Source organism: Paroedura picta, chromosome 6 (assembly GCF_049243985.1).
Source record: "Paroedura picta isolate Pp20150507F chromosome 6, Ppicta_v3.0, whole genome shotgun sequence".
NCBI classification, from domain to species: Eukaryota; Metazoa; Chordata; class Lepidosauria; order Squamata; family Gekkonidae; genus Paroedura; species Paroedura picta.
The window spans coordinates 87700366-87725477 of record NC_135374.1 but is presented as its reverse complement, the minus strand read 5'-3'; the positions used below and the strand labels follow the sequence as shown (position 1 = coordinate 87725477).

At 41.0% G+C, this 25112-nt stretch overlaps 1 protein-coding gene across 3 annotated transcripts in view; it reads left to right on the top strand.

Annotated features, from left to right (window-relative positions):
- AFF3 (ALF transcription elongation factor 3) overlaps positions 1-25112 on the top strand; it is a 388206-nt gene that overhangs the window by 86145 nt on the left and 276949 nt on the right. The window contains exon 1 of one of the 3 annotated variants that reach the window (XM_077343515.1): positions 3964-4073. The exons of the other annotated variants lie outside the window; for them this stretch is intronic. Coding sequence (XP_077199630.1) covers positions 4051-4073 — 23 coding nt within the window. The 5' untranslated portion in view covers positions 3964-4050. Of the gene's footprint in view, positions 1-3963; positions 4074-25112 lie in introns of those variants that run through there. 3 annotated transcript variants of the gene reach the window in all.

Here is a 25112-nt window from a genome sequence, read left to right as displayed (position 1 = left end):
GATGTAAGAGATCTTTTCAGCAAGTAGAGCAGGAACCCTCAAAGTAGTGCATATTGGTGCCATAGTTCCCATCGACAACTTTCCTGATGCCCTTAAGTATTTTTAGAAAGGTGTGAGATCAGGAGAGCTTTTGTCCAGCAGGGTTTCTGAATGACCATTGGAGACTTGATTTGCTGTGCAGATTAAAATAACATTGTTCTGGCGGCAGCTACCAACGAAGTGTTGGTTTTATTCTCTATATATCTCCTTTCCCACTGTATTTCTTAACTATTGCTGCTCTCCCCTGTACTCAGGATTCTTCAGGCTCTGGTTGGCTCCACCACCTGCAGCAGCCATTTTGTGGTTGCACTTCCCACATTGCATCAGATTTCAAAGTGTGCACATTGGCTTAAAAAGGTTCGGGGTCCCTGAAGTAGAGACTCTATGGCCCTTATGCATGGAGTGGAAGGTCCGCATTCGGGGTGGAATGGTGGCGGCTAAAATCACCAATTATGCACACTGCAGGCGGCAACCGGGCTCAGAGTCAACGTATGCTGCCGAAAAAGCCGCGTTAGCGAGATGCAGAAGAAAGTGGAGTTTCCTGAGACCAGGGCGCAACCAGAAGCGGCTCCGGAGTAGCCGTGTGCATAATCGGATGCTCTGGGTTTTGCCGCATTGCGTTCTGTCCCGTGTGTAAGCTGTTTGCTTCGCTTCTCCCTCCTCCGCGTTCTCCATGCCGCCGTTTCAGCGGCCGTGCAATAATAGGCTATAGGAGTAACTGCTAGGATCATCTATTTTGACCAAATATTTGGATAGTGTTATATTTTGACATATTTTATACAAAAGAGCCCAGAAAGATATTTTTTTCATGAACAGAGTGTTCTACTGTGTAGTGTTAATGTAGTTTTAGCTCAATGGACCATCTTTTACAGAATTACCTGCATACTGCAAAGAATTAGATGTTATGTCTGTGTATTTTTATACAATGTCCCTTTGCTTTCAGATCTGTTTGAATCAGTGCTTTCCCTTATGTCTGCTAAGTTTTTTTTTAATGTTCAAAAAGCTGTCTTACAAAGAGAGCTCATAAGTGCTTATTCTCAAGGGTAACTTAATGGATGCAGAATGGATAAATCCACATGACAATTGACTTTATAATATGGCATAACTGGCATACTCTGCTCAGATTCATTGAGAGCTTAGAAGTACAGCTGCTGAACTGCTGCAAAGCACAGGTCGCACTCTTTCACTGTGTCCTGAAAATGACCCTTTTCCTGACAGTTATGATACACTCTTTTACATGTTCCTCCTTAGTTCTCAGCATGGCTTTCAGAATCTTAGTATTTGCTGGATAGCCTTCCTTAAAAAAACTTTTAAATTTAATTTTAGTAATTACATTTTATTCTGTGTGAATAAATGCCTTCTATACCTATGGATCATGAAAAATGCATGTTTAGTTGTATACAGACTTAATTCTATCTGCTATCTGATCTAATGGCAGAGTTCCATTTGTACTCAAACGAAGAGTTATATTTCTTCCAATTTTTCAGAAAGACAAGTTGTATTTGCAGCTTACATAAAATAAAAAAATCATTCTTCCCTATTCTCTGAATTGCCATGAAAAGTCAGTTCCACTAACCATACTTGATACATTTGACATATTAGAAATTAATTTAATAACAAATTGAAACTTCCTGTTACAACCAATAACCTTTTTGATGAAACCAGTTCAGCGGTTCTGGTGCTTTGAAATATAATTCCTCATGAAAGGCAGTGGTTTTTATCGCAGCCATGGACAAGCAAGTGACCTGGGGCATAAAATTGCTGCTCAGAAGAAAAGATATATTGCCACAAAATGCCGAGGTACCTACTTGCAACAATTACAACAATGATCATTTCACATCTTTTATGCAGACAGTTTTAATCTGCAGAAGGTTAAGCATGTGACAGTTACTTGTTCCTACGAACAGATTAGCTGAATAAGATCTAACCTTTAGAGGTATTTAAGTAGCCGCTGTTTAAAATTTATGACATTAAAACCACACAAATACAAATGGCCTAATGATTTAACTAGGAATACTGAAGTCATTGAAATTTTTTACTGATCAGTTGAATTGCCACCGTTCTCCCCTTTCTGTCAAAGGGGCTAGCTAGAATGATGGCTGGAGATCTGTGATAGGGTCTCCCACATGGTTTTATGTGTAAACCAGAGGCAAAGCCCATTGTATCCAGGAATACAACGGGCACTAGAGCTTGGCGATGGGAAGATGAAGGGGAGAAGTTGTCCAGTCTGTAAGGGCATGTGTTGTGTGGGAGGTTGTGATGGTGTGGTGACATGGGTGTGGAGATATGGGTGTCAAGAACCTGTGGTTTGGAATGTTCGTTGAGTGTGGGAGAAGACTGACCTTTGGGAATTGTGGCATAGTGGTTACAGATGAGCTTTCCAGAGCCATGTCTTCAGATATGTGAAGGGAAAATCAGACTGGAGACTCTTCTTAGGGGGAGATTACATGGCAGCCAATTCCTCCCAGTTCTGCATCATTTCCCTTCTTGCGTGAATTAGGCCACAGAAACCGAAATGTCCCACTGCCCTAATACACATGTGGTAGTCACAGTACACAGGCATCCACCCTGCTCCTTCTGTCTCCATTTGTTTACTCTTGATAAAATGTTCTGTGCCCACATGCTTCTATCATGGTTGCTCCTTAGAAGAAGAACTGGATTTTTGTACCCTGTTGTTTACTACCCAAAAGAGTCTCAAAGCAGTTAACAAACACCTTTTCCCTTTGTCTCCCCACAATAGACAACCTGTGAGGGATGTGGGACTGTGAGGGGTCTGAGAGAACTGGGAATGGGCTGCAATGACCCAGCAGGCCTCAGATGTCTCAAAGCAGTTTCCAATTGTCTTCTCTTGCTCTCCCCATAGCAGACTCCCTGTGATGGAGGTGGGGTCAAGAGCCTCACATGGAAGCTGGCAACCCTAAGAGGAAGTCTCTCTGTGCACAGCAGTCTTGACCTTAGTAAGGTTTTTTTATACTGGTTTTTTATTTGCCAGGCCAAGCTTGAAAAAGTCAAGTCAGTTCTCATGTCTCTCCAGCCATTTACTTGTTCACTATGTACAGTTTCAGGCTGTAAATATTCTTTATTTAGATCTTCCTGTGCTTTCCAGACTCACAGGACTGATGCTGGTCTGTCTGTCTGCGCCCCAAAATACAAACAGTTGCTGGTAAGGGCTGGCCATAGCCCAGGAAGGACACACCTGCACCACTTATTGCCAACTGCAGCCTACAAGCCCCTACCATAGTATCTAGAGTATAATGATCAGCTCTGCAGGCAAAAATGGCTTCTTTGAAGGCTGGACTCTGAGGCATTGTACCAAACCTCCAGGAATATTTCCAACCCAGGGGTAGTCATCCTCCAGGTGGGGCCTGGAGAACTCCTGGAATTACAGCTCATCTGCAGAGTAAAAATATGAGCTCCCCAGGCAGAAAGGGCTACTGTGGACAGGGTTTTGGTGAAGAAACATTTAAGGCCTCCCACACAGTTTGTTGTTGAATTGAAAGACTTGAGGCCCACTGCACAGGGTTGTTGTGCAGATGAAACAGGAGACAAAAAAACCCTCCGCAACAGCATCCAGTTTTGTCTGCAGAATAACACTGTGCAGTAGGCCTCAAATCTGCAGAGAGTTGCGAAGAAGAAATACACATGGTTTGGCTGTGTCTAACCCCTGGCCAGAGCAGTATTTTAAGTGAGAAGGGGCTTTTCTATGGCCTCCCTGTCAGCCAACTGTTTGGCAGAAGGGGAAAGTCCCCCTCCTCAAAAGAAATGCCCTCAGGCTCCCCTGCATTGCTCTTGGAAATGCCTCCCTCCCCTCAGTCAGGGGCTGTTAAAGGCTCCTTCCCAGCAGGCCTGAAGGGAGGGGGGGAGCGCACTCACCAGCCTCCGGCCAGCTCTGTCAGGGTTCTGAGGCAAAGTTACAGTTGGACATGACAGTTAGGACAGCCTTGGGGCGAAAAGGGATAGCTCAGCCTGTCCAATCCAAACTTTGCTTCCAAAGCTACTGCTTGCTCTTGGATGAACCGGCATGTGTCATATGGGTATCTGCATACTTACCCTTATCACAGCTAGGGCAAATAGCAGCTTGGGGTGGTGGGGGGTTAAATGAGGAGATGGCTCTGGGTGAAAAGATTAATTCCCCTCTTTCCCAGGCTCTAATCCAGTTGAGGTCCACAGCAATTGCTGTTAGCTTCTTGGAAAAAACACAACAAGAGGCCGGATAACAGATCTGTCACTGTATCATCTGGTTATGCCCTAAGACAAATCACATGTTATGAAGAATCCAGGTTTTTTCCCCCTCTCTGCTTTTTTTTTGTTTAAGCCAAAGCAATATTAAAGCAATCTGTGAGTAGAAAAAGAACATGCAGGGAGAGGCAGCTTAACTTCTGCCTTCTTTTTTCCTTTGCTTAGTATCTTCTTCCCTAAAATTCTATTCAGTCCTATAAAATGTAGTAATGGAATAGAGCCCTGATATGTTATTGGTTTAGCCAAAAAGCAGCTATAGGTGATCTCTGTATCTAATGTTGTCACCTGGGTTTTAATGGTGGCTTTCCTGTTTGTAAGAGCCTCTTGTGGCGCAGGGTGGTAAGGCAGTATTGAGTCTGCCTAGAAAACGCTAGAGGGCGTCACCCAAGGGTCAAACATGACTTGGTGCTTGCACAGGGGATACCTTTACCGTTACCTTTTCCTGTTTGTAGGATGGCACCTCTAGGAGGCTTTGTTTCACTGAATGCAGCTGTTGCAGTAGAACATAGTACAAATGGAGAACCTGTTCATGGGTCCAGTGCCTTTAAGAATTTTAAAGGTGGTAGCTAGAATCTTGGACTGAATCTGACTGGTAACTGACTGGTAACCAAAGAAATGTTTACAGAATGGAGTGATGTACACATAGTAGGGGACCACTATAAAAGTTATTAACTGTCATTATCAAGCACATATCTTCCTTTTGCCTAGGTAAAATGCAGCTGTGGAAGGGTAATTCTGGGCTTTTAAAAAAAGCAACATAAGGTTAAGCAGGTTGCTTCTGCCTGTCCTTCTGCTCATATCTCAGGCAGCTTTGAAATGAAAAACATGGAATTCTGTTTAATGTGTAGCTTGATCTTGATGCTTGAATTACATGTGAGAGAACTCAGACCGTTTTCACAGTGGAGGCTTCGCACCGGGCTGGAATGTGAACCAAAGCAGGTTATAGGGGAGGATTTGGCCTGGGGCACCTCCTCCGCTGCTGGGGCAACAAAGTTTCCAGAACGGAAATAATCCCAATGTCCCTTTTTCCTCAATAAAAAAGATTCCGTGCAATCCTTAACAAGTCTACTCAGAATCCTATTGAAGTTACTTACTCCCAGGAAAATGTTTTTAGAATGGGACTGGACATTTTTGATACTTTTTACAAGGACCAATTTTCCACTGAATATCATAGACAGTTATACAAATCCTATGAAATTATGTATATGAAGTTGTATGTATATGAAGTTGAGGATATCTTAGTGGCAGGGATAGCCCCATACCCTCAGCTCACTTGAGGGTTTCTTTGAAAAGCCAGTTTGGTATAGTGGTTAGGAGTGCTGACTTCTAATCTGGCGTGCCAGGTTCGATTCTGCGCTCCCCCACATGCAACCAGCGGAAGAATCTGTGTTTCCTTAACACGTCTTCTGAGGGCCTGGTATGGTGGCGACATGAAGCATAATTGGGGATTTTCCCTGAAGCCCTGTTGCTGCCAGCTCGGGCATTCCGCCACGTGAAAAAGGGGCCATGGTGTCTGTTTTGGGAAGAGGAAAGGGTAGGTGATTGTAAGCTGATTTGAGACTCCTTCTGGAAGAGAGAAGCAGCATATAAAAACCAACTCTTCTTCTTCTACTTGGATCTGGTGACGGACTTATGGACAGGCAAGACAAATCTTTCTACAACCTGAAAAATTCCCCGGGGTTGCAGAATTTAAATTAAAAAAAAAAATACCCTTAAAAATACATTGAGGTTGCCAAAATCCCAAAATGATAAAACGAACAAGCACTTGTAGCTTTACCCCAGTGGCAATTGCTATGCAACAGCTTTCTAGTCTTAATTTCTGTCAGTTAAAGGCAGTGGGGAGGGCCCCACTGTTTTGGCCTTTGACAGAGGACTCATTGGGTCAGGCCTGGCAGCAGCCACTGGATGATGCTATACTACCAGGCTTGTATAACTTACCTAGGCCTGGCTGCTTCCTACAGTTCAACAGCAGCTACCTTATGAAAGTCAGTGTGGTGTATAGTTAGAGATTCAGAGTAGGATCTGGGAGACTCAGGTTCGAATCACTGGTCTACTACAGAAGCTCACTAGGTGATGTTGGCCCAGTCACATACTTTCAAGAGGGGAGAAGATATTGGGATTGCCAAGAAGAAGAACACGAAGAAGAAGAGTTGGTTCTTATATGCCGCTTTTCCCTACCCAAACGAGGCTCAAAGCGGCTTACAGTCGCCTTCCCATTCCTCTCCCCACAACAGACACCCTGTAGGGTGGGTGAGGCTGAGAGAGCGCTGATATCACTGCCCGGTCAGAACAGTTTTATCAGTGCTGCGGTAAGCCCAAGGTCACCCAGCTGGCTGCATGTGGGGAGTGCAGAATCGAACCCGGCATGCCAGATTAGAAGCCTGCACTCCTAACCACTATACCAAACTGGCTCTCAAAAAGAAAGAACAAGAAAAAATAGTGGCTTTCATAGGAAAGAGGAAATAGGGAGAAAAGTGGGAGTCCTTGTAGGTTCCCACTTTTATTTATTATTTATTATATCTATATACCGCCCTCCCCTGAGGCTCAGGGCGGTTTACATGGAACTGGAATAAAAAACAGCACAGATAACATGATAAATTGAACAATAGCGCACCAGTAACTTAATTGCATTAGATACAATCTCGTAAAATAATTACATTCCTTCATCATTGTAATTGTTAGCTTGCAAATATTATGTACAGTAGAAGAAATATTTGTATTTTATATGAAACAAGTATATGTTGTGGAAAATATGAGGTCCTTGTTTTATTCATAGAGGGGGAAAAAGGCAGGCAGGATTCTTTTTCCTTGCAGATAATCTTTCAATCCTTGTGTCATAAATATGCATGTCATGTTCAAGATCCCATTTAAATGCATGCATGAGTAAGAAGCACTGAATTTGATTAACTTTATTAGCAATAAATAATGAAGTGTACTATTTTATGTTAACCCCTATCTAAGGGCAAAATACTGCACGCTCTTCCATGGGTGTGATTTGTGGGTAGTTCCACTGATGCTAATGCCATTATCTCTATAAGTAAAGCTTTTCGAAATGTGTGTTAATAAGTAGCTCCTGTATTATGTTGACGTACTCTGGTATCTGGACAAGCAATCATTTATATAATTTTTAAAATGTATTTATAGCTTTAACTCATTGCTTCTTAGGGTAAAGAGACTTCTGTATTCACGCAGTTTGTTAAAACACATCCAGAGGCAGGTCAAATAGAATAATTTTTCAACTTTTTAGTGTCACTTTTATAGACAAATAACACTTGTAAATGATGGATAATAGCAGAATGCCATGTTGTATAAAATGTATATGAATCATGTTCAGGGGGAAGGTAGAAGGTTAACTTGTCTATGGACTAATTGGGTTGCTGTATAGTAAATGCAAACTGATGTGTGCATATTATAAACAAGACTTAAACAAGCTTAAAAAGGAATTCTCTTTCTCCTTATTAATTATCTCATCCCTTTCTTCACTGGTCCAGATGAAAAAAAAAACATGTGTAATCACAATCTATCTACAGGAATTACAACATTAAGTATAGAGCAGATGGTGCTTAATAATGTCACACATTAATACAACAAATTTGTAGCCTGGTTCTGCAGGCACTCTGACAGGAGATTTTTTTGCTGACTTCAGTAAAAATATATACATATTAAGAAGTTGTAGAATAAGGTTTTAATTTTCTTCTTGTGGTGTGCAGTATATTTATTCCCAATATGTTTTTATCTGGGAAAATATAGTAATATATGCTATTTTTTTCTCAGCCTAAATTTTGTCATCTTAAATCTCCATGGCTTTGACATTTTATTCATAGGTAAGGTTACTTAGAGAATTCTCTATATTGCCTCATTGTCCTCAAACAAGTAAATCCAGATTCTACACAAAGGTGATCCAGGTATGTTAAGAAAATCCTAATTATATATGGAGTAGAATCAAATATATTGCACAGTATTCTAAAAACATTGTAAATATATAGCTTTATACTTGGTTTGTGTTTTATTTTGTTTCTTAGGCTTTAATTTGATTCTGAAAATAAGAATTAAAAAAACCTATCAATATCTCGTCCTTTTTTGTGAATTTATGAACCATGAACTCTTCCATGATAATAACAGCCATGCAATAACATAAGTATTTCTGTTCTATTCCTACTGTTTCCTCCTTCCTCCTAACCCAAGATCCCTCTTTCTTTTAAAGCCAGTCCTTCAAATCAGCAACTAAAAATAAAAAAATTAAAAGTCAGGCTTAAATTATTATTATTTGTATATTTTAATGTGTAGCCCACCCCTCCCTGCAAGCAGGTTCGGGGAGGCTCACAATGCATCAGTATCAGTAAGAGTAATATATCATAAAGCATAATAAAAATCTTTTTTAAATTACAGTTTAAAGAATCACTGATTATTCTTCATAGCTCCACAGGCCTTTCTGTATATAGCTATTCTAAGCTTATGGGGGCGGGGTGGTCTTTCCATGTGGTGAACAACCAGTATAACCAGAGTTATTGAAATGGGAGAGGTGGAGGGAGGCCCATTGTTTTTTCTTGTTTTTAATCTGGCCTCAACCATATGCCTGATGTAAGAACATCATTTTACAGGCCCTGCCAAACCACACTAGTTCCATCAGGACCTTGATCTCAGTTGGTAACTTGTTCTACCAGGTAGGAGTCAGGCCAAGAAGGCTCTGGCTCCGGTGGGAGCCACTTGAATTTCTCTGGGACCAGAGATCACCAGCAAATTTGTATTTGCAGATAGTGTTTTCCAGGGGACATACTGGGAGAGGCATTATTGTAGATATGCAAGGCCCAGACTGTGTAGGGCCTTAAATATTAATATGAACACCTTGAGCTTGATCCGGAACTCCTCTGACAACCAGTGCAGCTGGCCGGATGGGCAGACTGAATATGGGCCCTCCATGGGGCCCCTGTCAGGACCTATGCAGCTGCATTCTGTGCCAGTTGCAACTTCCAGGTCATACCGAAGGGTAGGTCTATGTAGAGTCAGTTACAGTGGTCCAGTCTAGAAGTGACCAATGCATGGATCATTGTGGCTAGGTCTTTCAGGGTCAGGTAGGATGCTAGTAGCATTGCCTGGCATTGATGATAAAATGACTGATAAACTACATTTGAAGATCACCTCTGGATTCTCGATGGAGTAAAAGAATGTTAGCTGCACTCTGTCTAGATAGGGTCCTTTCTTCCTCCATCTTTGAGGGACTGAATCTCAGTCAGCTCTGCCAGAGCCACTTGTCACAACCTCTAGACATTCAGTCAAAGAAGCTGAGTGTGTGTACAGCCAACTGCTTATCAACTGATAGAGCTGGGTATCAGTGCATTGGTGACAACCCAGTCCATACCCTCAGACCAGCTGTGCAAGAGGGCACATGTAATAATAATGATAATGATAATGATAATGATAATGATAATGATAATGATAATGATAATGATAATGATAATGATAATGATAATTCAATTTCTAGCCCGCCACTTCCAAAAGGCTCGTGGCGGGTTAGAGACACATAAAATCCCCCAATAAAAATTACTCCTAAAAGCTACAGTCCACAATCATAAATTTGCAGAAGTCCAAAATATAATGCGGCAAAGTAAAATCGACTAATCCCCCCTCCCACCAGCTAACATCTCCGGGGATGGACATGGGAAGACAAGTCTCAAGCCACCAACAGAGTGATTCAAGTGGGTGGCCCAGATCTTCCTTAGCGCACTGGCCTCAACCATAGACCTGGCGGAAGATCTCCATTTTGTAGATGTTAAATAACATTGGGGAGAGAATTGCACCTTTTGGCAGACCACAAGGGAGTGGGTGATGGTGCAACTGTTCTGCCCCGATTGCTACCCTCTATCCCTGACCTTGGAGAAAGGAAGTCAAGCATTGCGAGGCTGATCCCTGTATCTTCACATTGGTGAGGCAGTGAGCTAGTAGCTCATGATCTAGTATGTCAAACTCTGCCCCTGAGGTCTAGCAACACCAGCAGCAGTAACCTGCCTCAATCCAGCTGACTAGAGCTGTTTCCACTGTTTTCCTGGGTAGAAGCAAAACTGGAATGTGTCCAGGACTAATGTTTCCTCTGGGAATGTCTGCAGTCATTCTGTGACCGCTCACTCAACCACATGGCCAAGAAACACTAGATGCAGAACTGAACAGTAGCTGGTGGAGTCAGGTAGATCCTCTATCAGACTCCCAGGAATGTCCCTTCTGATAGTTTTGTGTGGTCCATGAACATGGCTTTGATGTGATATTGCTCTAATGCTGCCTTTCTCTACTTTTTTACTGTTGAGAAACCCCTGAAACGTTCTTCAGGATTTGAGAAATCCCAGAAGTGGTGCAATCATGTAGAATATGGTTGGGAAGCATAGTTGTATACATGCCCACGTGAGGACCCTCCCCACCCCCTCCACGTCCATCATTGACCATTTTGGGAGGGGGATGACATGACCATATATGCCTTGCACATGGAAACTTCAACTTGCACATTAACTGAATTGATAAGGAACCATGTAATGCTGGTGCAATCCAACCAGAGCCCATAGGACTCAAGGCTTTTCTTTGTGTTTTTCTCTCTTAGACAAGGTTTGCTGTTATCTCCAAAGAAACCCTTATCAAATCCTGACATAAGTAAATTATCTCCCAACTTTTTTTGTAATAGGAGGAACGTGCAAAGCAAACACAAGTAGTATTCTTGATTTGCCTAATTAACGAGCGGTTTCCATAATAAACAAATGCTTCCCAGGTTTGTGAAACTAGAACATTGCAACTCTAGGTTGATGTATATCCCAGGATATGGACAACAATTTGTATAAAAATACAATTTCCCACTCTTGTTTTATGATTGGAGATAGTCCATTTGAACACACTGTCTGCTACTAGGTGTGTAAAGAATCAAGAAATTTTGAAGCTATGGGGGTGGGATTTTCTCCCCCTAACAAACCAAACTAAACATCTTGGTAAACGGTGAAATAGAATCACAATAGATAGAACTCACATTATATTTGGATATCAAGCTAGATTTTGTAACATTGAAAACATTGAACTCTTTCATAATGTTTTATTATTAAATATATTAAAGCATATTGTTGTCAAGATTCTTTTCACTTTAAATATTTTTTGGAAAGTATTATATTTGTCAACACTGTAAGAGGGTTCCCTGTAGTGCCCTTCAAGTTTCCCACTTTTACCATTGATAAAACAGAGACTGTTCATATTATACATTTGAAATGAGTGAAATGTTTTCTAGAACAAGGTTTTCTCAAAAACAGAAAATATTTCAGAGAAGATCTTTTCAGTGTTCCCCCAAATTTCCCAGTTTTTCCAATGGAAAAAAAATCGACAAATTGGACACTTTTTTATACTATTCATGTTGAGTGTGAAAAACCTTACCTGAAGAAGCACTTTATTCATTCTGAAAAAAGAAAACACTCCATAATTCTGCATTGCACTGAATTTCTTTTACATTTCCATGTGTTCTTCCATTTATTATGTGTGCAATGTCATTTTAAGAGTACACATTGGCTAATGCTTTTTCCTGATTGGTTTGTCTTTTTTTCCTTCCTTAGAATTGCAGCTGTCTACACTGTTTTGTTTTATTGAATACAACTAGTTGCTTTATGGCAGAATGTTTCTGATATGAGTTATGGGCCATGAATCAGAGGGATCCATCCTCTAGCTGCCAACAAGTCCTTCACATTTCATTTTTCTAATACTTTTAATTTTACTTTGACTATTTCATCACAGGTGAGAGATTAGACAACAGGTTGCTACAATAGATGCCTTGGCAGTTTTATTGATAGGCATTGGCTATAAATGTTTCAGATAAAAAAGAGAATTCATGCCAGTCTGTACTTTCTGTCCTTTTTCAAAGGTGCCAAAGAACCAAAAATACACCAGAACCCCATATTGTTTGTCCAGAGATAGAATCTGGCTTCTTGGCAGATTTCAACGCCATTCCGTAGCAAGTCTGTCAGTAGATTCAAAATTAGTTCTCTGATCAGGAAGCCCTTGCCAAACTGTCTGTTGCTGACTTGACTGGCACATCTTCTTGTTTCTCTTTGCCACAAGTTTCTCATGTTTCAAAAGATGATTGAAGTATGGTACTGTGGTATTCTGTAATGCGGTTTCCCCCACAGTTTAAGTAGTTGCTATCCTTACCTTGTTAATGTTTAATGTTCCTTAAAGTGAAATTTAAACATACTTTTAATTAAATTTGAGGTTTTCCCCCCAAATTTAATTTCCTTCCTGGCAGGAACTTTGAAAATGTCATCCAGCTAATCTAAGGCATGATTTTTTTCACTGATTTGCAGTGGTACTTTCTTCTCTCCCAAAATAATTGCATCTGATTTTATTCCAATATTAACTGTGACAGGTTCGAGAATCAGCTCTAAACCTTGAGCTGGAACCCTGTCAGGGAGTCAAATCCAATTGGCATATTTATAGGGATTTTGTTACCGTATGGTAGATATTTAAAATTATCTGTTTTTAATTAATACTTCATAGGCTTTTTATTGTATACTGCCTGAGGTATCGGTGTGTGAAAAACCAATTTATCATTATTAAACTACAGCAGTGCATTGCAAGGTGTATGTAGTATGTGGTACATCCGGAATGGATAGGTATGAAAGACACAAAACATCTGCGTGCATTAATATAAAAGCCTATAGAAGCCAAAATTCATGGTTCCCAAAGTTCCCTGTATACTTTTACACCCTGTACAAAAAGCACAATGTACACTTTTCAGGTGGCAGGCTGAAACATATGTTTTTCCCCCAGACTTTTAATGAGTGTTTTTTTCTTACCAGCTTTTTAATGCTTGTTTCTGTTTTATGGTTAGTTTGTCTTGTTTTAATATTGTGGGGTTTTTTTTATTGGAAGCTTTCTCAAGCAGGACTCTGTGGAGGTAGCATGGAAATATTGTAAATAAATAAAACAAACATTCCTCTTTCTTGCGGGGAGTTCCCCTTACTATCTTAGCATTAGTCAAGAGTAGGGTTGCCAACAGGCCTGGAGAAAAATGTGTCCCTTTAACAGAGGACAGCTGAAAGTTCATTACATGGAGGTAAATAACATTTTATCAAGCATTTATTAAAGTGTCAGGTTATTGTTTTCCCCAGATAGCTAGGTACCCTAATTAAGGGGTATAAACTTGACATTGATTAGAAAGCTTGGCAAAGCATTGAACCAAGTTACCATGAACTGAAGTTAGGTTTGGTGCTGATGTAACTGTTAACCAGAGTTCAGGGAAGGGCTCTGGGAAGAGAGAGCACCTGATCCCAACGCCTTTCCAATCTCTCTAGTGCAGTTAAGCAAAGCCTAGTTAAATCTATACCTGACTGTATTAATGTAATGAATCATTTCTTTTTCCTTCCCACAATTCGTGCTGGGGAAATGGTATCTTCCCAGAGTAACTGTAGTTAAAAGAGTGAAAAGCTAGTCAACAATGTGCTTGAATAATAAAAACAGTTCTAAAACAACAATCATGCACTGGTAGGTATGTTCAAATCCCATTAACTTCAGTGAGGCTTAAACAAGCTAATTCTTTAGAGGCTTGCAGTCCAGATGGCTATAGTCTAGCTATTGTGCTCTGTGTCACAAGTGTTCTCATCTTACATAGTGTGGCAGATGTAGGAATGGCTTTGAAGGAGAGGCACCATGATCCACACTTATTCCCAGACCAAGTCTCTCTGAGTCTCCTTCAAATGATGTAGAACTAAAATAAATTGCTTGTCTTGCCTGGATACATGGGCCTCCAGGGGATCCCTGAGAATATTTACCCTAGTCCTCTTCTCTCAGTGGTCATACTTTATACAGCACTATTCTGCACCTTTTGTTTATCCCCATCAGTGAAGGTGATGGCAGTGATTCCACCACAGACTGTCATTTAATTACAACATTCAATGAAACTGCTAAGGATACGCAATTAACAGCAGAGGAGGTTTAAATGTAAAGCTTTCTACAATGTGATTGACGCTGATAGCTCAGGATTAAATGCACTGCTTTATATTAGTAATCAATATTTTAACTCCCCAAATGGTGTCAGTACCATTAACATAAATAAGAAAGCAGAACGTTCTTAATGAAAATAGCTTATAGCTCAAGCACATGTTTTGCATACAGAAAGTTCCTGGTTCAGGCCTTAGCATCTCCTGTTAGAAGGGACACACGTAGCAAAAACAGGAAAAGATTTATCCGAGATATTGGAAGAATAGTTGCCAGGCAAGAAAGTCAGTAGTGGTCTAGAATGAACCGCTAGTCCAGCAGTTCTCAACCGCTGTCATGCTGTGACCCCAACTGAGGAGAGGGTAGCGCGCGCCCACGTGTGGATGGCGTGCACACACAGGACTACAACAATCTGGAGGCAGCGTGGAGGCGGCCAGTACCATGGCTCCGCCGCCTCCACCTGCTGCCAGTCACCACCGCTTGCTGTCTGCTGCTGCTGGCTGCCACCACCACCACCAACCTGGCGACCTTGCTGAAGGGGCCAAGCGACCGCAAATGGGGTCGGGACCCCAAGGTTGTGAACCACTGCCCTAGTCTGTCTTGTTATGAGTGCAATCCTATACAAGTATACTTGGAAATGTGTGTACTCAGAAGCGTATAGTAAGTGTATTTAGGATAGATAGATTCAGGCGGGTAGACATGTTGGTCTGAAGCGGGTAGGCATGTTGGTCTGAGTCTAGTGGCATCTTTTATACTAACAGTTTTATTCAAGGTATAAGCTTTCATGTGCTTGTATCTGAAGAAGTGTTCATGCACACGAGGGCATATACTTTGTTGATCTTAAAGTTGCCACTTGACTCCAACTTTTCCAGTTTGTAATACAGTTTATAAGCAAATAGGAAAGTGCCATAGTGAGGTGATAATAAAAAATCCCGGGCTGAATCCTACACCCTTCTAGTTAAAGGATCCCAAGTAATTGGGATAGCCAAAAATCCTGCCTGAGATGTTGGAAATAGGTATATGAATTTGGATATTTCTGGTCTGAAAATACACATGAAAAATACCTGTATTTTGGAGATATACTCAGATATGATATCTGGGATTTATTAGGATACCGGTTAATAGATTCTGAAAAATTCTAGAAATATCCAAGAGTAGCTAGAAATATCAAGAACCAGTGCTTTAAGTTTTCCAAGATTGTTTTTCTTCAACTTTATAGTATATCTATGTCAGTGTCCTCTAGTGAGGGCCTATAATTGTACACATTGGATAATGCACTTTCAGGGCACTTTAGAAGTAGATTATCCTGCTTCACACAGAAAAATCCAGCTGCAAAAGCATTTTGAAAGTGCATTATTCAGTGTGCATAATGGATCAAAGTATTGACCATCCAGACTGGTTTATTCTGGATCTCTTAGTCTGAAATTGGTCTTATTTGTCCTGCAACTTTGTATGGTTTGCTAAAGATGATTTGCTTAGATTCTCTGATTTTCTGTACCTTGGATTCTCTAGTTTGACATTTGTTGGGCTTGCAATTTGTTTGACTTGGTTTTTTGGTTTTAATTTGGTTAGGATTCTCTAGTACAGGCTTTCCCAATGATGGTGTCCTAAAACCCTGGGATTTCTTGATGGTCCTGGAAGGGTTTCCCCAAATAAGTTATTTTTTATATATATTTTAAATTTGTTAAACATTTATCAGGTGATATGACCATATGTGGTCATGATGACCTACCACCCACAAATGGCCATTAATAGGTCTGGAGGGGATATGAAGGGGAGGGCCCCCCAGGTGGGCATGAACACAGCTATGCTTCCCAATCATATTTTGTATGATTGCACCACTTCTGGAGTTTCTTGAAGCCTGAAGAATGCTTCTGAGGTTTCTTAATGATAACAAAGTTGAGAAAGTCTAGTGTGACATTTGTGTGTTAGATGTGCCACATTCACCAGTGGTTTTGCTTGGATTCCTTGGTTCTGTGGGGCTTGATGATTCTGTTTGCATTGGAAGGTTGTTGACTAGTGGTTGCTTTACTTGCTTTTCTGTCTTTGGCTTTTCTTCAAATAAAGCATGGTATTTTTAACCCCTTGGGAAACAATGGGAGGTCCTTGTTCGGAGGTCTCTGGAAGTGGATATCTTGGTCCTATTCACTGGAATCTTGGCAGTCCTGTGCAGAGTTATTCCAATACAAGGTCACTTAAATCAGTAAGAGACCTGGAATGGAGCAACTCCACATAGGATTGCACTGTAAATCTTTTATTGGAATCGCTATTAAAAATTTTTTTTAACCCAAACACCATGTTTGGGCAACTAATTCATGCAAGAAAAGGTTTTGTGGATTATATCCAGTCAGCATATGCATTTATTAATCCCATGTAATTAATTTTATGTAGCAAATTGGCACTAAAGTAATCTATTTTTTTTAAAGGAATGCTTACTTGATATTAAGATAAATGGATCTAGCTAACTGAATCAAAAAATACACTTCCACTACAATGCGGGATTATAAAATGAGACAAGAAAACAAATATAATTAAAATAAAGCTGCACTGTAATTAGTAATTGTTTTTGCTGTTAAACAAATTTTCAGTAGCAGAAAGTGTCTTTTCCCTTATAAGACTAATAATGGAGATTGTAATAATAGGTGTCAATTAACATGATGAGAAAACATTTACAGTGTAACATTCTAAATTAAATATGACATTAACAAGTCTAATGTTTAAATGCTGTATAATTAACATTTGTTCAGCTCCTGACAAATTAGCACAATACAGTCATCAGATGACTTCATTTATAGCTTAAGATGAGTTTTTATACCTTTTTCCTTCAGTAAACATTACATGAGGGAAGTTTTCTCTTGCTTCCATTTAGAATGCCGCAAATATACGGGTCATGAACAACAAAGGGAAAATCAAAATGTAGAACTTAAATATTAACCAGAGGCATTTATTTTGGAAGTAGAACGCCATGATTGCTAAAAGATTTACTGGTATCATCACAGTAGCTGCTCATAGCTATATTAGAAATAAAATACTGAGCATGGTTTATGCATGGCAGGTACAGCAGTAATAATATCCACTGTGCAATAAAATATTTGAATCCCTCGTGTGCCTCCTCAGTGCATACACTGCTCCACTAAGTGCTTTGCATTGATGTTTGCATCTGCAAATAAATATTGCCAAAAGTGCTTTCTTTTTATAACAGCAGCTAATAGAAGATTGAAAGCTAGGCACAGAAGCAATGAAATACTCAGACAAAACACGAAGCAGCTTACTGATTTAATATGTGACAAAGGATATCAAATTTTGCACATTAGAGTCACATCAAAATCTAAGCTAGACAGAGGCTCAACAGAGCAATAGTAAAAAAAAGGGGGGGGCGTGTTTTATTCAGATCTATCATTTGTGCTAAACAAATAACAGATGGTGATTCATATTACAACAGAACCCTTAACTGAACTAGATTTAAACTCTGGTGCTCCCTGGATAAAGCCCTAGCTCTCCTCTATATAAGAAGTATGCTGCTGGACATTAATGAATTCAAAACAAACAAAAAACCAAAATAACCCTCCTTTAACATAATTTTTGAGTGAATCTGAACTGAAAACATGTTAGTAAACAGAGGTGCAGAGATTATGGTGAAAACCAACTCATTTTGTTAACTGGCAGCTCCCAATGTCTGTGAATGCTGGTTAACAGACCTTTGTTGTGTACAAAAAGATGCAGACAACTAAATATGTTTTCGCATAGTGCCAAGTGAATAGGTATGTGGGCGGTGTTCCCCATCTGGGACACCACAAAGGAGAAGGCCCTATTGCTATTAATCCATCTAATGTCAGAAAATGAGGACAGGTGGATCAGAGCCTCTGAAGGTGATGTTAATTGCTGGATCTGTACTTACTGGAGCAAGTAGTCCTTCAAGAATCCCTTGTTGCAGTTAAAAATGTGATGAATCCCAAGAGAAACCCCTGCCACTTAAAACTGGAATATATGGCCCTTCTGTACCTAGCGCTGGCTCAGGTCTCTCATCTGCTTCATGGACTTTGCCTCATTTTCTCCAGACCCAGCATTGCACTCTGAGACATGAGGTCCCTGTTGAGTAGAATTTAATTTAAACTAAAACAAGAAAAGAAATTATTGGGTGGAGGCTGAAGCACACAACAGTAGTTGTTCCAGAATTATTTTCTCAAATGAGACATGACTAGTCTTATTGTGATGTTAATATTTTTGTTGTCTTTGCTGACTTAACTATTGCTTTATTGCCATGTGAGTTGCCTTGAATACCTCCCCCAAAGACATCTGTTTATTTATGTATTAGCTATCTTTATAAGATTGTTTGCTTTCTTGTACAAACTACAACTATGGCATTTGAGGTCTGATATTATTTTATAGGCAGCATCTGGCCCTTTGGCATCATCTCTATGCAGCTTAGTGTTGATTTTGAAATACATTGTGCATCTACTAGATAGTACCCTGTCATTTTATTCCTGTATGTTCAGATTTGGCAGCATTTAAATGCAATGCAATTTGAGGTACCTTGTAGCAAGACATAATAATCTTTAACCGCTCCTGCTGAGCGGATTAAATAATCGGTTAAGGCTTCCGGCGGCGGGCCCTGTCCATGATGAGGAAGGGTGCCGATAGGCCCCTTCCTCTAGACTGACAATCGGAGGGCCCAATCGGCAGGGGCAAAGCGCCTGCCAATTGGGCCCTCCGAGCGCGCGGCTCCCGATTGGCCCCTTGCCGCCGGACTGACGAATCGGGAGGTGCACAGCGCCTCCCGATCCGCCCACCATCGACTGCGTTCCCCACCACCTCGCCACCACCATTACAGCCCACGCCTGAAACCGGCCACGTTGCCACCTGCCTCCCGCTCCAGCCGAACCACCGCCCGCGGCCGTCGCCCTGCTGCCGCACCTCCCTTTGCCACTCCTACACGAACCCGCCCGCCGCCAAGAGTGCCCGCTGCTGCCACCCACCACGCCAAGCTCCGCCCGCTTCCCCACTCACCCATGCTGCGCCGCCACAACACTACGCGCCTCGCCCCCAGCCGCCCTGGACCGGCCGCCACAGACCCGTCATCCCGCCATTACTACCAACCTGGCCACCCGCGGCCCGAGCTTCGCCTGCCCACGCCGGACTACCCCCACTGAGCTCACATGATGCCTACTGCCCTCTGTGCCCGCAGCCTGCCTACCCGAGTCCTGCGTCCCTGCCTGCCCTTACAGACACAGGTAGGCCGCGCCCCGCCCCAGCCACTCCCCGCCACTTCACAGCCCGCACGCCCACCCTCCGAGCACTGCCCGCTGCGCTAGAAATCCACCGCCCCCCTAGCGCCCGCTGTCTGAAGCTTACAGCGGGCTCTATTTCTAGTACTAATATAATACAATATAAAATAGACAGAGCACCTGCACATGGATGAATCTCCAAATGGCACAATAGTGCCTGGAATTTCTTTCTCTCCCTTCCCTGAGGTATTGTGTTCTTATAGGCACTCAAAATACATCAGGTTGGGGGGGGGGGAGTGGTACATGCTTCTCATATCTTTGAGTCCTACCTTCTCTGTTGGATCTCAGAATCACCTAGGTAGCTGTGTTGGTTTGAAGCAACAGAACAAATTTAGAGTCCAGAACTTTGTTTGTCTTAAAGGTGCCACTGGACTATGATCTCAGAATGTGACTGTTGTGTGAAGGGGGGGTTGGATAATGGAAGTGAGAGGAATACACAGTTGCCCCATTGACTTGGAGTGACCTCTAGGTTTGTATCCTGCAGAGGGAGATGAAGATGTTGCCCCTGGGTGGCCTGAAAAGGCAAATACATATTAAAGAAAGAAATGATACCATGCCAAAAGTAAGAAAATTGCTGACTCTGGTAGGCAGTTGTGAATTGTACATGCAGAAATGACTGGTAATGACTGGGGAAGGCACTGGCAAACCACCCCTTATTGAGTCTGCTAAGAAAACGCTAGAGGGTGTCACCCCAAGGGTCATACATGACCCAGTGCTTGCACAGGGGATACTTTTATCTTTTACATGCAGAAAACAATATGGGGACAACTTTGGGTCAGATTTAACATATTTACTGTAATAATCTTATCCCTAGATGTTGAGGAAGAGGATCTGCCTAACAGGATAATAAAGTCCAGGGATTTGTGGAGAAAGATGGAATTAGGCAAAGGACAGAGCAGCTGTTATCAGGAAGGGACCCTGATGAAATGAGTCAAATTGTAGTAACAACAGGTGAAGTTTTAGATGTAGTGGGGAAACTGGAAAACAATCAGTTTGTGAGTATAGAAGTGCGATTCGACCTGTCTCACGTCCAATTTTCAAAAAGATTGGACCAAGGGTCCAATCCTAGGGGCTCCAAAAAGATGCCCCCATACGCTCCATTATATCCAATGGGACAAACTCTCCATTGGATATAATGGGGAGATAGGACACACTCATCTCTTTGGAGACCCTAGATTGGTCCAATCTTCTTGAAACCTGGAGGGGAGTCAGGGAAGACCCTCCAATCTTCTTGAAACCTGGAGGGGAGTCAGGGAAGACCCTCCCGAAGCCACCCTGAGAGTTTGATGGGTGTAACCTAACCCCCCCCCCAGGCCCTGGGAAAGGTGGGAAAGCAGAAATTCCAACGAAAGTGGTCCTTTAAATTTTAAACTGTCCGACGCGACTGATTTCTTTTACAAATAACCAAAAATAGCAACTCTTCCTCTTTACAGATTTAGGTAAATATTGAGATGATTTTTTCTACATATATCTACTACTTCTATCTAAGCAAAACTATGAAGAAAACTATTATTGACTATAGAAACCTTCTGCTTTACATATTAACCATGGAGTCGCCTGAAATTCAACCCCTCCAAATGCTGTGTTGTCCATTTGCATTGACATGTGTATGTGCTAAAGACCAGGTGCATTTTTCTCCATGCAGTTAAACAACTAGTGATGCTGAGAAGGGAGCTGAATTCTGAGGGGACTATTAGCATACAAGTTAAATATACTTAATTGTGTACTCTATAAAGCCCAATATGTGTCCTAATTCTTTTCACTTATATCAGTCGTTTAGTTTCCAAGCACTTGTATGTCATCAATCTATAAATAAATCATAATTGAACATACACACAATCTGCCACACCAGACCCTTTTAAAGCTAAGCAAAATGTACACAACATAACACATGCATCACTTTCTTGATTAACTTTGATGAACTGTTAGTCATTATCCATTATAGTAACAGTAAATTGGAAATGTTGCTTTGTTAGTATAACATGTATAGGCAGTTTTCATGAGTCATAGAATTTATGGATACTAGTGCTTGACATTTATAATGAAATATTTTGCCTTTCCTTGAAAATAAAATATAACATGCAACTGCAATTACACAGCTTTTGCTTCACAGAAGAGGGCAGGTGATTCTGTATTTTGTTGCTTTTATGCATTTTTATTCCAGAAATAAGTGAACTGAGTCATAATAAAAACTCTTTGAGTGTTCAAACATATGAACATAAATATGTTGGATAAAAACATAGCATGAAATGAAAAGCAAGCAAACAAAATGCCTCCTTCTTTCCCAAGCAGTGGAGCATTTAGGGTAGTCTATGAATGTCTACAGTTGCATTATAGGACAGAAGAAAGAGAGATTGATGGGACATTTATAACACTCCTTTTTGTACATATGTGTAGATTTGAAGGGAGTGACAGGGAGAAACAAACAGTATAATAATGACCTGAAGTCCCAAGAATGGATCAGCAGCATGTAAAGCTTGTAAGGATTCCCAGGAGATATTGCAGAATAACTGGATATTTGACCTTACGACTCCAATTAAAACTACTACACTGACCTGTTTTAAAGGACGGAAAAAGAAAAATGGAGAGTATGAAACTTTATGGGGAAGTTTATAGAATCTCATAATGGTCTTATTAACTTTGTGTGTGTCTATGTTCTGAATAGTGGAAGTCCCTCTTTTTCTTCTTTTTTTGCCACCAATTTGCAACCAGCCTATGGCAGCCCCATAGGGGTCAGAAGACATTCAGAGGTGGTTTGCTATTGCCTTCCTTAGCATAGTGAGCTTGGAATTTCTTGGTGGTCTTCCATCCAAATACTGGCCAGGGCTGACCCTGCTAAGCTTCTGATGAGATTGGACTAGTATGAGCTATCCAGGTCAGAGCCTAAATAGCAAAGTTGAACTACAGTTACATTGTTTGTAAATCTTTTGTATTAAACACACACACATTTGTGACGTGTTTGGATTGGATAGAGAAAGTAACTGCCATTACCAAGCTTTTTAACTTAAAGGAGGAGAAAGACCATGATTTTCCTCTCTTGTGGTTTTTGTAGAAGAAGGATCTCAGCTTTCTGAGGCCCAAAGTGGACAGCTACAGGTGAGACACGCCCCACACTTGTCACGCAGAAGTGAGAAAAAAAACATAAATTTATTGGGAGATAAAAAGAAATAGGAATCAGGACAAATAAATGTAAATACTTTCTCTTCAGCGCTGAATTTAATTTAGTATAACTCACAGTGGAAAAGGCAATAAAATATAATTACTAGTGCATCTAACAATAACTATTATGATTTTTTCACCTTCCTTCCTTTCCTTGAAGAGGATAAGAAGCCAAAACCAATACAGGCTTCTCTAAGCAAGCTTCCAGAAACTTAATTAAGTCCTACCTGTTGTTATTGTTTTGTGGTAATAGAATACTCACCGAATTGGTTCCTCATCATGACAATGATCAAAGATTTGAACAAACAGGCTGCCTTCATTTAGAAAAAGAAGAAGAGTTGGTTTTTATACCCTGGTTTTTCACTACCAGATGGAGTCTCAAGGACATTTTCCATATGGGGAATTCTGCCCATCTGACTGCGGGGCTAATCCCCACTTCCAGGTGACGTCAGGGCCCACCTGGGACAAGCCCAACTCAAACCCTTAGTTGCCCTGCAGCAAGGGAATGTGGATTCTTCTGCATTCCCTTCCTTGCTGCAGGTACCATCAGGGCCTATAATGGGCCAGGCCTAACTGGCAGGGAACAGTCAGGTCATCCTAACCTGTGGCATCCTGGAAGAGACAAAAAATGCCATGCCACGGAGCTGACTGGGACATTTTTCTAATTTTTAAGAAGGTAGAGCACAGCAGTACCTCACCACTCTGGCTGCCTCATCCAGAGGCAGAAATCTAAGGGGGATGGGGTGTGCCAGGCAAAATGGTCCCCCGCAAGGACATGGGAAGAGGTGGGGCAAAGTGCCCCATTGCTAACACCCAGTGGCAGCACTGTGTCGGGCCGCTGGTGCAGAAAAGATCGAAGTGGCTTACAGTCACCATCCCCTCTTCCCCTGAACACCAATGCTGCCTGGTCAGTGTTGACAACCTTTTAACAAACTGTATCCTATAACTAAACAAACAAGCAAAATGGTGTTTTGAACCAGATATATTTGTGTGTGTGTGTGTGTAAATAGTTAAGGGGTGGGTGGAATCCTATAATCTTTGGTTACTATGCTTTCCATATTGAAGTTTTAACATCACAGACACTCGCATACACTGAATATTTGGATTGCTAGCTTTGGAAAGGGACTTATTTTCATCCTAGAGTTTTCATGAACACAAATTAAATCTTTCACCTTCAATCTGGCTTCTGTCAGTGCATGAATGGCTGTTAGCAGGAGACTCTGCATGATTGTATTGATGTTTGTATGGCAGAATTTCATGGTTAGTACAAATCATAAAAGCTGTGAAGGATGAAGCATCAATGAATTCAGCTTTTAAAATTGCTGGGAGCTAAAGTTTTAAAACTGATGCTGCAAAGTGAAAAATGAAATTTAACCAGGCATTTTGGCGAAGGAGAAGTAATTTATTGGATGTAAGATGAAAAGCTGTGAGAGTAAACATCAATCTCATCTTAGACACATGTCACTGATTGATGTTTGCTCTGCTCTGCTGCCTGGAGGTAAACTCTTTGAAATAGCATAGTAGGTACTTTATCTGTCTGAGGGAAAGAGCACATTTTGTTAAGTTCCTTTTTTTTTTTTTGAGACCCTGCTACATCTTCATGTTCAATCAAAGGGAAAACAGTAAATCAGAGTAATTGCTTTGGCCTCTGGCATTTCTGTTTGTAAATGGAGGAGAAACTACTGTAGAATCCTCAAATTAACTTCTGCTTAAACTAGGTGAAAAGTCTAAAAAGTCACTTGGATCCCAAGGATAGCATTTTATTAACCATGTCACAAGTCCATCAAAAAGCTGATACTTTGTTCTAATTGGAACTGTGGCTTACCTTTTCATTTCCAAATACTTTTAATGCTGACAGATGTAAAACTGTCGCTCCTGGGCAATCACCATTAGCCATCAGTGGTAGTGAGTTTGGAACTAGTCTTCATTTTTGTTTAGCTGAAAACGAAATGGATCTCAATAAATTGGCCAGTAAAGGAATTGAACACAAGTGATAAAATGGAACCACAGGAAATTTACACTTATGAGATAACCATGCTATTAAACAAGATTACTGTGTTGATTTAAATGATTATTCATCCCGGTATCATTTACTCTGATTTGCAAATGACTTTTAAAGGGTACAGGTTCTACAGATTATCATGGAAAACATGCTGGGAGGAACAGCTGAGGTCCTGAATCTCCTAAAACTTCCCAGTAGGAACTCATGGTATGTTGGAGACAGGCTGACAGTTTTTTTGGGGGGATGAGGTGTGTGTATGTTAATTCAGCTCGGAGAGAGTCAGACTAGAAGAGTGAAGGAGCTGTAAATTCAAAACCAGTATGTGGCAAAAGACCAGTCTAAGGCTGACTGGAAGAAAGTCAGCTTATAACAAAGAATCATGAATACCTGAGTAAGGTTATGGTTCAAAAATTCAACTGTAAAGTAATTTCGTAATC